Source organism: Galleria mellonella, unplaced genomic scaffold (assembly GCF_026898425.1).
Source record: "Galleria mellonella isolate WM207_F2 unplaced genomic scaffold, CSIRO_AGI_GalMel_v1 utg874, whole genome shotgun sequence".
Lineage (NCBI taxonomy): Eukaryota > Metazoa > Arthropoda > Insecta > Lepidoptera > Pyralidae > Galleria > Galleria mellonella.
Genome location: NW_026442167.1, coordinates 1,621,448 through 1,633,427, shown reverse-complemented (window position 1 = coordinate 1,633,427; position 11,980 = coordinate 1,621,448). Strand labels below are relative to the sequence as shown.

General features: G+C 33.4%; 1 protein-coding gene across 1 annotated transcript in view; it reads right to left on the bottom strand.

Annotated features, from left to right (window-relative positions):
- Positions 1–2,470: 2,470 nt before the first annotated feature.
- Positions 2,471–11,980, bottom strand: part of LOC113519086 (uncharacterized) — a 56,121-nt gene continuing 46,611 nt past the window's right edge. Inside the window, 13 exon segments of the mRNA XM_052902178.1 lie at positions 2,471–2,855; positions 3,787–3,923; positions 4,113–4,682; positions 4,775–4,877; positions 4,999–5,413; positions 5,509–6,006; positions 6,084–6,157; positions 6,388–6,607; positions 6,825–7,075; positions 7,163–7,270; positions 7,710–7,808; positions 7,811–7,852; positions 9,162–9,287. Of these exon segments, the coding sequence (XP_052758138.1) occupies positions 2,722–2,855; positions 3,787–3,923; positions 4,113–4,682; positions 4,775–4,877; positions 4,999–5,413; positions 5,509–6,006; positions 6,084–6,157; positions 6,388–6,607; positions 6,825–7,075; positions 7,163–7,270; positions 7,710–7,808; positions 7,811–7,852; positions 9,162–9,287 (2,777 nt within the window). The 3' untranslated portion in view covers positions 2,471–2,721.

The following is an 11,980-nucleotide window of genomic DNA, read 5'->3' as shown; positions in this document are numbered from 1 at the left end:
GGTTTTATTTTCTTCATAATTTAACGAATAACTAATTAATTCTAGACTATCTAATAAAAATATTTCTTTCCATTTCTCCTTAAATAAGTTTACAATTAAAATATTTCAGTTTCGTGTTTTCTTATTTTTTATTTTTAATGTAAGAAACCATTAAAAAGTGTTGTGGGAACATGTGAGGTTATTTTTAGTGTTGTATTTAAAATGAATTTAATGATCGTTTAGTAAATGTATGCACTTCAATAGCTTATACATTTCAGAAAGATTGACAGTCGAATTGAGAATTGTGGAATTTTTCGTTAAAATTTATTTTATTTTATTTATTAGGCGCACATAACAGAAGTTTACAAATACAAACTTAAACTATAACATGCAAGTACATTAATGTATTGATCAGGTAAACTTGCCACAACATGTGCACACAGCATGATCCAATAGTAAATGCGACTGCAACAAAACCATTCGGTTGCAACTATTAGTGATTGAATTTATTATATAACTTGGATCATATTATTAATACTCAATTGAAATAGGTATTAAGTAATATCGGAATGTCTTCAAAATTAAATTTTGCTTAAACCGCTTGAATAAAAGTGAAAATTTCCACTGTACTTCTAATAATGATTACTTAAATAAGTACTGTTGATTACAATTTGTCAAAATCGTTAATGAAATGAATTTCATACACTCATAGTACTTGTAGAAAATAATAATAGCATTTTTAAAAATAATTAAATAGTCAGGCACTGAATTATCTTGTTTAGTATAGTAATTGAAGTTTTCATATATCAGCACAAACAAGGCTTTAAAGTCTTGTAATAATATTAGATTTGTATAAACAATATTATTTAATTTCAACAATTTTTTTTGCACAAAGTTGAAGCAATTTGCGCAAATTAATGACAATATATTCTGATGCGGGAATTTCACTCAGTATGTAAAGTCCTCTGTGGCGTAATAAGTTACATTTAGATGCAGTATCATCATTAAATTGTGACTCTATAAAGATTACTCACTTTAATTAATTTTAAAAAAATAATCAAATATAAAAATAAATTAATTACTTTATGTAAAATATTTTTTTACCCCACTGACTTGGCAAATAAGCATATGGCACACCTGATGGAAAGTGCAAAACCAAGGTATTACACGCGTGTTGCCATCCTTTAAAAAACCTCTTTACCGCCCTTTTTTTTTTGTAAAACTCCACAATGTAAATTTTAATTAACTGGAATAACAATGCAATATTTTAATCGATTCTGAAACGATCCCAGTGTAATGTCAGGAGAAAATGCATTGTTATTATTAAAATATTTTAAATTAATTGTGTATAAGTTATTCGAAGTGAAAGTACATTTTATTAATAATTTTTTTTTTGCACTGTTTAATTATAATTGGCGAGTCGAGTGCGCATGTTCCCGCAACTGATTAGTTATAAATTTATTGAATCTACCTCAACCAAATTACCCATTTAATGTTGTTTGTAAGTGTTCTTTTGAGTCTTATTATTATTAATAATAACTGAATTGTAGTGTTTTTTATAATAAAGTTATTATTAATTCCAACATCCCCTTTTGATATGGTAATTATTGTTACCAAACATATTGAATGAAAGGTTAATGGTGTTGTAAAGGTAATGTCATGATTGAACGATATTAAATTTGAAAAGCATTCTTTATTTTCATTTTATTCATTCATCTCAACAATTTCCTTTTTAAGACATTATCATTCTGGGTCTAGATTGTTTGAAACCAGGGGTGGCCAACTGGTCGATCTCCATCGGTCGGTTGAACGAAACTGTTAGTCCAGTCGGTCGTGGCAAGGCAAAAAATATAATATTTTGCTAATCTAGCGGAAGATGCTCAGACGCAATGCTCACACTAATATAAATAAGTAGTTACTGAGAATCGGTTTCAGTTTTATGTTTTCCCTCTTAATAAAATAAAAAATATTACAGTACTACATAATTGTGTACTGAACTATATTGTTTCATTTGAGATTTCAAGAAGTATGTAATTGGTAGATCGCACTGGGTTTCGTCAGTAAACAGATCTTGGGTCTAGTCACCCCTAGGCCACCCCTGCTTTAAACTTTATCGACATAAAGAGATGTTATTTCAATTTATGTCTCTGTCTTGGGATCCTTCAACTACAGTCAAACTTTGTCACTGAATATTTCCTGCTTATAAACATAACAACTGTTTGCCGCGGCTTTGTCCGCGTGAACCAGTATATAAAGTATCCTATGTATTAATAATATCTAAACATCCAAATATCTTTAGAAGTTTTTACATTTAAAATATATGCAGGATTAATTTTTTTTTTTATACAATTTAGAATGACAAACAAGCTCACGCCCCACCTGATCGAAAATGATAACCGTCGCCTATAAACATGAGCAGTACCAGGATATAACAGAGTATACTGTTTCGCTCATGATACCCCTCATGCGTTGCTATTCCTGAGGATTCAGGTGTTATTCCTCTGTGCCCTGTAAATTCACTGCCATATCTCACTCTTCAAACTGAAACATAGTCATGCAAACATAACTGCTTCATAGTAGAAAAACGAATGGGACAGAAGTGTACAAGCAAATGACTTGTACAAAGTCTCCCTCTGGTATACCGTTAGTGCAGGCGAAGTCAACATTCCATTATCGTTTATTAAAAAAAAAAACTCGTTGTTGGTAATAAATTGTAATAAAACAACAAATAGCAAAATTATTTTATTGTTTATTTCTCAACTGCACAAGTAGACTCTGTCTGCAGAGGCGCGAGACTGCACCCTCGTCTTTGCGCCGTAATTTGGCTGCTAGACGCGCCAGGCTGAACCGAGACCTTGAACGACCCTCGCGCCGTCCTGATGGGCATAAAACGTGTTATTGCCAAGTGGATTTTACACCATAAAATAAAAAACGACACACTTTTACAGCATAAAACAAAAATATTGACGGCCATTTGTGTTACTAGAGATGGAAAATTGAAAATTTTGAAATTCACTTGTTGGAATGTAGCAACATTAGATTATATAGAAAGAGTGTTTCCATACATATGCTTCGAGAAAATCGGGTCAACTTTTTCATACAATTTTGCGTGATAAATAGTTATGAGTGATTCCTTTATAACTTCTATATTTATTTTGTTTTATAATTACTGCATCTTTTTAAAGAATAAAAACTCATTTTATTTATATGCTTAAGTATATAGAACACTAATAAAAAAATAGTTAATTTGACAAATAGCTAACAAAAAGTTGACCTGTTTTTGAAACTCAATGCTCTATCTGAGGTAATCTAAAGTAGCAACCTTTGCCCATAGATACAAAGAGCGCATTTCGGACATCACAGACAATGCCAACGTCCATAGTATCGCATGCATTTCACGTCCTGATGACTAAGGTATTATGCCATTGTATCCTGTATGCCATTACCATGTCCTATCTCTGTTGGGTGTTTTGATTTTCTCTCATCAACATTATCATACTAGCCCTTAACGGTTCACTGCCGAACATATGCCTTCCCCAGAAGGGAGAATGTCTGATCTTATGTTTATTATAATACGTACCCGACATTTTGATAAATATTTTAATTCAAATGTAATAGTAAAAAAATAATAATCAGTTTTTTCCAATAAACAGAATTCTATTCCAGTCATTATAAAGTTAAATACATATTTTTCCTCTTTTGAGGGAAGAAATTAGACACTTTCCAAATAAGAGTGGTTATATTTTTATAGTGAATTTGTCAGCTATTAATTTTCCTACAATAAGATTAAAAAAAAAAAAGAAATACCTTCAACTGCCACTCTCTGCCACGCCTCCCTGTCCACGTTTACCATACCGGTGGACGCACTTCGACCCAACCCAGACTCTTGGTTGCTGGAGCTTTGTGACTCTGTTACATCACTCTCGCAACTTATGCGGCTCGATCTAAAACAAAATATATTAGTAAATAAAATTTTGTAGATAGTACGGCACAGAAATAGAATAGTTCCGGAATCGATAGGTGCTGTACAAAAAATATTTTATAAAACTAAAATAACTCATTTGGCAACTGACACTTGGATATTTTTTTCTAATACGGGATAATTATATAATTAAATATAAAAAAAATCTCACCTATCTGCAGGCCTCAAATCACTGGTAGAACTAGTTCCTTCCCTCCTTATCGGCCCAGGTGACGCTAAAAATCTTTCTCTCGCCGCTCGAATCCTTGCAGCTCTTTCCGATAGCCTCACTGCCGCTGCGTCAGCCTCAGTCAAGGACATTGCAGGCTCCACAGTAGATATGGATCTTTCAAATAAGCGAGGATTCTCTGATACTAGCCTTGTTATACTAGGCACTATCACTTCAGACAATTGTCTATAAACAGGAGCGGACTGATTATTATTGTTTAGATTATTTTGAAAATCAGGCAGGTTTCTTGTTAAGTCTGGAACTATTGTATCTGTACTCGCTTTGCATCTTAATGTTTCTTCACTATCGACTTTCTTTTGTTCTAATGAAGATTGACTTTCAACTGTAGACTGTTCAGGGTGGAGAGCGTTTGCACTGTGTGATTTTAAAACTCTGTCAAGACCATGCGAAGATGTTGGCACGAGACGTTTGTCAGCTGATGTTTGGTCGCGTCTGGAGAGTTGACATGCGCTGGCAGACTTCTGGACTTCCCTTTCGAGAAATGGGTTATTCCTGATTGTCAATATTATTAATTAATTATGAAATTTGATAGAACATGAAATATCAATGAAAGTTGTTGCGATAAGGCTTGATAACAATAATACCTGATATTAACCCCAATTGGCATATCGGGAGGGCGGCGTCTTTCAGCAGCTGGTGATCGCCAGGCTGGTGAAGATGCACCGCTGCTGGGCCCAGATGTATGACCTGAAATTATTAATAGTTTTTAACATAAAAGCATATATACTGTAGCGATAATACTACCAAAATTAAATATACATAATATACAAATTGCAAGTTGCAAAAAAAAAAAACAAGAAATGTATACCTTCTTCATTAATTTTCTTATTGTATCGTTGTATCATAATTCGAATAGATGGAGCAGTTTCTTTTGGTTGTGGTTTTCGCTGCGATGATGGCGATGATGGTAAAGGCGGTCTAGTTTTTGGTTTCTGTTCTTCATCTTGGAGATCTCCGGAGCCTTTAGTATTAATATCAGTTGCACATCTTGTTTTTCCTGCCTTTTCTTCAAATTTTTTTACATTGTCTACATTATGATAATTTATATTATGATCTCTTGGAGACCTTACTTCAGCTAAATCTTCAACGTTTAAGGGTATAACAGCTCTTGGTACCGATTCTCCACTTCTTACAACTGGAGAAAATATTTTTCTTGTTGTTTTCACTATTACTTCAGGAGACCCATCTCGTAGTTCCGGAGCTTTTAGTTTAAGTACGAATACCTAAAAGGTGTGTTTAAACATTTTAAATTATATGAACCTTGAATTATTACTAAGGCATTAAATTGTGTCCATATAATCGTAAGATATACTAATACCTCTCCTTCAGAGTCCGAATGGAAGTGAGCCGTTGGTGGAGTTCTTGGTCTTTCTGATGCACGTCTTGGTCTTTTTTTTCGTCTAGGAATTTCAACTGTAACTGTATCGACATCTTGCTCTGTATCACTCTCCGAAGGTTTCGATAGTTCTCTTTCTAGTCTTGATCTAGACTTACTTTTCTTTTTACCATTACCTTTTTCAATTTCTTTTCGCTTGCTATCATCTTTTATATCTATATGATCTCTATCTTTTTCTTTTAAATTAGAACTAGTATTTTTATGATCAATCCCTTTGCTAGTGGATGGCATGTCTTCATCAGTATTATGAAATTCATTAATATTAGTATCAGCTTCAGTAATTATTTCGTTGTCATCTTTAAAACGCATAGAACTGCCTCTTTCAATTTCTTCTATTGTCTTTCTAATGAACATGGCATCTTCTTCTATGCTAGGTTGCTTTGAAATTTTTCTTTTTGAATTCTTTTCAGTTTCTTTAGACTGAAATATGAGTGTGATTATTCGTTATAGAGAAAACAAAATATTTTTAATAATTAAGTTGAGCTTTACTATTTTACCTGTTCTCGAGCTGATTTGGGCTTAGTACCAGTCTTACTTTTGGATTTTATTCCACGGGAATCTGAAAGCGCAACTACTGAAATTGAAAAGTGAGATATGTATGAATATAATATTGAAAAATGATCTGATGTGATGATGAACGAAGAAAGGATTAAATAAAACTTCTAGTTTAATGTTCATGCATCCTATATTATGAATTAAATTATAATATTACTTTTTCAAAGTCATTTTAAGATACTTAAATATATACTAAAACAATCAATACTTAATAAAAGTACTTATATCAAATAAAAATAATCTCACCAGCACCGTTAGGTTGTAACACGGCTGTGCCCGTTACTGCCGAACTAGTTTCACACAGAAGTCTTGCTTCGGCTTGACCATAAGTATAGACTGGTTTTTGTGGAGTGTGACATGGAGATACAGCCATCAAAGGAGCCGCAGTACAAACCTCCTCAGCTTCCACTTCAACCAATACAGCACCTCGAGTGTGCTCCTCTTCACAGTCGTCTATCCCATCGACCTTAGATATGAATACAATAAATAGTTTTAATAAATTAAAAAACCCTATATTAGTGCACATTCTGTTTTTTTTTTCTTTCTTATAAAATATATAAAAGGATTTTATTTAATTTTTATTTACTCGATACTAACTTCATTATTTAGTTTTAAGGAATACAGTGCAGTTGTTTTATATATTTTGTTTTCACAATATCAGCTATCATATATCAGATACTTACAGATTGTTCTCCTTCATACTCGGAATCAAAATCATCAGCATCGTTAACACTGAGACTTGACGCGTGGAGGCGTTCAGAGGCGCCAGCTGGTGGAGCAACACTGCCGTCTGACTGCGTACGTGTCAGAGTTGTTGGCGTAACCTTGGTTCGTGCACGCGCCGCCCTGAGGAGTGCTGACGTGGATGCTTCCGGAGCTATTCCACGGGACTTTTCCCATTCATGAAGTTTGCGAGTGAAAGAACGGGATATGCCTGGAAAGTAATATTGTTATTGTTAGTATTTCATTGTTTTTGCAAGCTTTTTAATTTTTAAGAGTTCTGATGGGAATAGAACAACACCTTGAAATTTGAAGAGACCAGTGGAGGTTTGTACTAAAACTTCATCCGGCTTTGCTTCTTCTTCCCAAGCTGGTACCGAATTTGTTTCTTTCATACGTTTCCATTCATCTGAAATAGATAAAGATATACTTGATAGAAAATATTAATATTTGAATATAATTGAATCGTTATCCCATATAAAGAAAATAATATTGTATATATTTAAGAGCCTTTAGAAGAATTAGATAAAGACAGTAAGTGTATTATAAAATGCAACTATATCAGTAAAATGTAACTATATCATTTAAATTTATTTCATACAAACTATATGGTTAATTCTGATGAATAAATGGGCTAACTGGCGTGTTTTCATTCTCATAACCTGTCCCCGCCAGTGTATACAAATACCATTTTCATTCAAAAAAAATCTATATCAGTTCAATTCATTCCATACAAACTATACTATATATATATGATAGATATTTGTTACTCTTCCGTGCAGAAACAGGTTTTGTCTATCCTCCAAACTTATTACGTTTATAATAATTGTAATATTTCGTAAGATTACCCCATTTTTTCAAGAAGTCCTCGCTGAGATCTTGCCTGGCCGGCACTGGAGGTGGTTGCTTCACTCCCTTCATTAGCTGCCATTCTGCTAGTTTCTTCTAAAATCTGCCGATAACTGTTCCTCGGTTGCGACAGGTCGTGGCGCTGAAATTTTCGTATTTAGTGGATTTAATTGATAATCTAAATTATAATCATTTTTAATTGTCCAGTGCTGATCATAAGCTTCCCCTCCGGGTTTTGCCAGTAGTTGCCATGCTTGGCTGGCGGATTGGCAGCCGCAGTTGGGTTTTGGAGACGTATTAAGAGGGACGCTGCTGCCTATGCTTTGCCCTTCCTTAGTCGGCTCTTACTACACCCACGGGAAAGGAAGGGGTGGCCACTCTTATTCCTATTCTATGCCGGGACCACACGGCAACTGTAATTATGTACGTTATAAATATAATGAAATTTAATGAGATTTCCAGTCATCATATAAATCTAAGTTAATAATGTTCAGAAGTTGACTAGTTGTAATAAGGAAAAATACATTTAGATTGAATTTTGACAGTAATTGTAAAGTCGAAAAACAAACGAGCTTTAAAATTTGCATTTTGGCGGTTTTTCAGTAAGTCTTTTGAACTAAGAATGCGAATTTTGTGATTACTTATTGAAATTGCATTATATTTATTTATAATTTAAAATAATTTAATTACAATTTCCATTATTTATATTATATTATTATTCATTTTGTTAATATCTTTACTCATATAATGACATTTAATAATATAATTATATTTTAATGTTTATCAAACACAAGGCGTGCTGTGGTTGCCTATAAATGTATAATAAGAACAGTTAAATATTTAATTGTATTGAAATGATTTTGCATCTTATGTTGAAATAAATAAATAAATAAAAAACAGCTAAATTGAAGGCATAAGTGAAAGAATAAAAATAAGATTCCAAACTCAGCAATAGAATCTTAAAAAAACACGATTTAAAAAAGTTTGTAAAATAAGTCTATTTCAATAGCAAATATTTATATTTTGCTAGATTATTTGTGTTGTTATTGTAGATTGTAGATTACTGATTTCACAGGGTACAGAGGAATAACACTTGAGTCCTCAGGAATGGCAACGCATGGGGGGTATCATTGGCGAAACAGTATACTCTGTTATGTCCATGGTAGTGCTCATGTCTATAGGTAACGGTTACTACTTACCATCAGGTAGGCCGTCAGTTTGTTTGCCATTCTGAGTAGCATAAAAAATAAATATTGCTGGTCTATCGCTTACCGAAAAATATTTTTTTGACAAATGGCAAAATGTGTTATAACTTACTGTTGTGAACAATTGGATAATTACCCGCTTAAATTTATGTAAAATTTACAACTGATCACAATATGTCTTAGTGTAAATACTTAACTTACTTAGTTTTTTTTTGTAAGAATAAGCAAACTACTTGTTAAACTTACAAGAGTATAATTTGCCCCGCCTATCAGAGAATTCCCTTCGCAGACGCGATTGCAGCGCGGCGTAGTCTCTGGCGATTTCTTCACGAACCCCGCTCGCTTCGCATCCACTGCTCAGACCTTCTGTTTCTGAAATGGTATAGATGTTTCAAAATAAGTATTATAATAATACTTACTAATATAAATAGACACTGTTAATTGCTTCTTTCAAAATATTAAAGTAAATTAAGCTAAAACAAAAAAAAAAAAAAGGAAATCAGTAAGACATCACTATTTATTATCAAGGTCATAAGTTTTTTTTTTTTGTTAAAAATGGTATGGTAACCCCGCCTGCGCTAACGGGATACGCTGGCGAAGCACCAGTGAAGGGTTATAGATGAGAATGAAAACAGGCTAGTTAGCCCATCATGATGAATTCATCAGGAATTAACCATGATAGTTTCCAGGGGGAACCGCGAGGAGGTGGACCTGGTTGGGTATATTGCTAGTAATGAGATTCTCAGTCTCCATTACTAACAATCCCTTTCCCCCCAAGTCATCAGTATTGATATCCTTACTTATCATCATCATCATCATCATCATCATCATCATCATCATCATATCATATTAGCCGTTAACTGTCCACTGCTGAACACAGACCTACTCTTAATTGCTTGGTCAGTAGTTGCCACGCTTGGCAGGTAGGTTGGCAACCGCAGTTCGATTTCGGTGGTTTAAAAACGGATCCTTACTAATATCACATTATAAAGAACTACGTATGTATAATAATATTATCAGTATGAAAGTAGGTTTATTTGTCATCTCTTAGGTATCTGAGGTAAGAAACACATTTGTTCACAGGAGCGGCAAGAAGCGAGGATTAACACGAAAAGTATGGAATACTCTGTGATATTAATGGGTTTTAATTTATGCCTTCAATTTAGTTCTAGGGGAAAGAGTTATAGAAAATTTAAGATAATTTAAGACTAACAATTATTCGCGACTTTGTCTGAGATCAGTATTGTTGATTGATTAAGATAAATAAAAGTCTATGACTTTCTCCATCTCAAATAATACGTGTTTCCCAAATTTCATAACGATTGTTTGAAATGTTAAAGCGTCTTTGCCAGTGGATTTCACGCTCGGTGGGTTGGCAACCGCAGTTTGGCTTTGGTGATGTTATGAAAGAATGAAAGAGGAACCATGCTATACATCTCTCGACAATTAGGTACCCTTAGTCGTGGTAGGGGTGGTCCATTCTATGACGGGACCACACGACGCTAACTAGTTTCATTCCTTTTCAGAAAATGCAGTCCCGCTACTAATGTTTATTCGCAAATTATCGAAATTCTATCAAACTATTATGTAAACATGTTGAGTGCCATAAGTAAGGGGAAAAGACTTGTGATTTAAAAAAAGCAACTGTTTTTCGTGATACATTTTTTATTTATTTTTTTACTAACCATTAAAAATAAATTAAGCGAAAATGGTAACCATTGCTTATAGAATATTAAAAAAATCACAAATATGATTATGTATCTCAATCCATTACAGTTTTAATTAAATATTGTTCTAACTTAATACGTTAACTTTCTAGTTTTCAGATACGTACATGTACTTGGCTAGAGTTCTAGAATGTCGCATATCGTGTCAGAGACAGATTCAGGTAATGGCGTATATTTGTAACATGTTGGAAATGTATTTAAATCGTGGTTAGGGACAGTACTAATTTGGAACAGTATTAAGGTTTTTTTCTATCATTGCTAAAGGGATTATTGTTTTACAAAATTTTTGTTTTTATGCAATTTAGAAAAATTGACAGCCTACTTGATAGAAAGTAGTAACTATCGCTAAATTTATTTATATTATTATTTAGATTTGGTAACAAAATTCACATCTCCCCTCTTAAGGAGAGGGGAAATAGCAAATATCAAATTGACTCCTGGTAAAAGCACAGTCGGCCGATATTCAGGGTCCCAGTGAGAGAAACCGGCGTACTATGCAGGCAGTGTTTAAGAGCACCGCTTTCTGCATCTTTTCCGGGAGTGAGTCGCCTCGGAATCCCTTTGATCATTGATCGCACGGTGTAGGTAATTCATGTCGTGTGCATCGTAAAATTTCAAATACATTGCGCGGCGTCAAACTAAGAATCGTTAATTATATGACCATGGTGCATTTCCGATGGGGAAATAATCTGCCATCTGATCAAACAATTCATCTGTATTAGCTGTTTTCATTTTGGCCCACCTGTCCCTTCCACTCTGTATAAGAATTACTGTGAAATTATAGTTGTTATATTTATTTCAGTTTATTAAAAGCAGTGACTACGACACAAGGGATGAATTAGCTTTACAAATAGGCTATAATATTAACGATGCTAAACAAGAAATAAATAATAAAAGAGACCATTTTTCTTCCGTAATACAACCTGAAACATCTAGAAGAAAATCAATAGTGTATGAAAAAAGACAAGTTGAACTAGATAGAAGTGAAAGTCAAATTGTAGAACTTGATTAAAAATCTGGTAATGTTAAAATAAAAGATAAAGTAGAAAATAATTTGGATAAACAAGAAAAAAATATTAGGCTTGAAAATGAGATTGTAAATGAACGATTGCCCATAGAACAAATGTTGATCGCCTCAGATGAAACTTTGGAAGCTAATGATGAATCTACAAATGCATTAAACACCTGCTCTAAATGTGTTGAAAATGGAAGAATTTGTATTGCCAAGTGTCCTAAGGCGAGAAACAATAAAATGTTACTAAATAATTACATTTTTTTTTTGTAGAGTACCATTATGAAGTGATAATATTTGTTATCGACTTCGTATATAGTGTATTC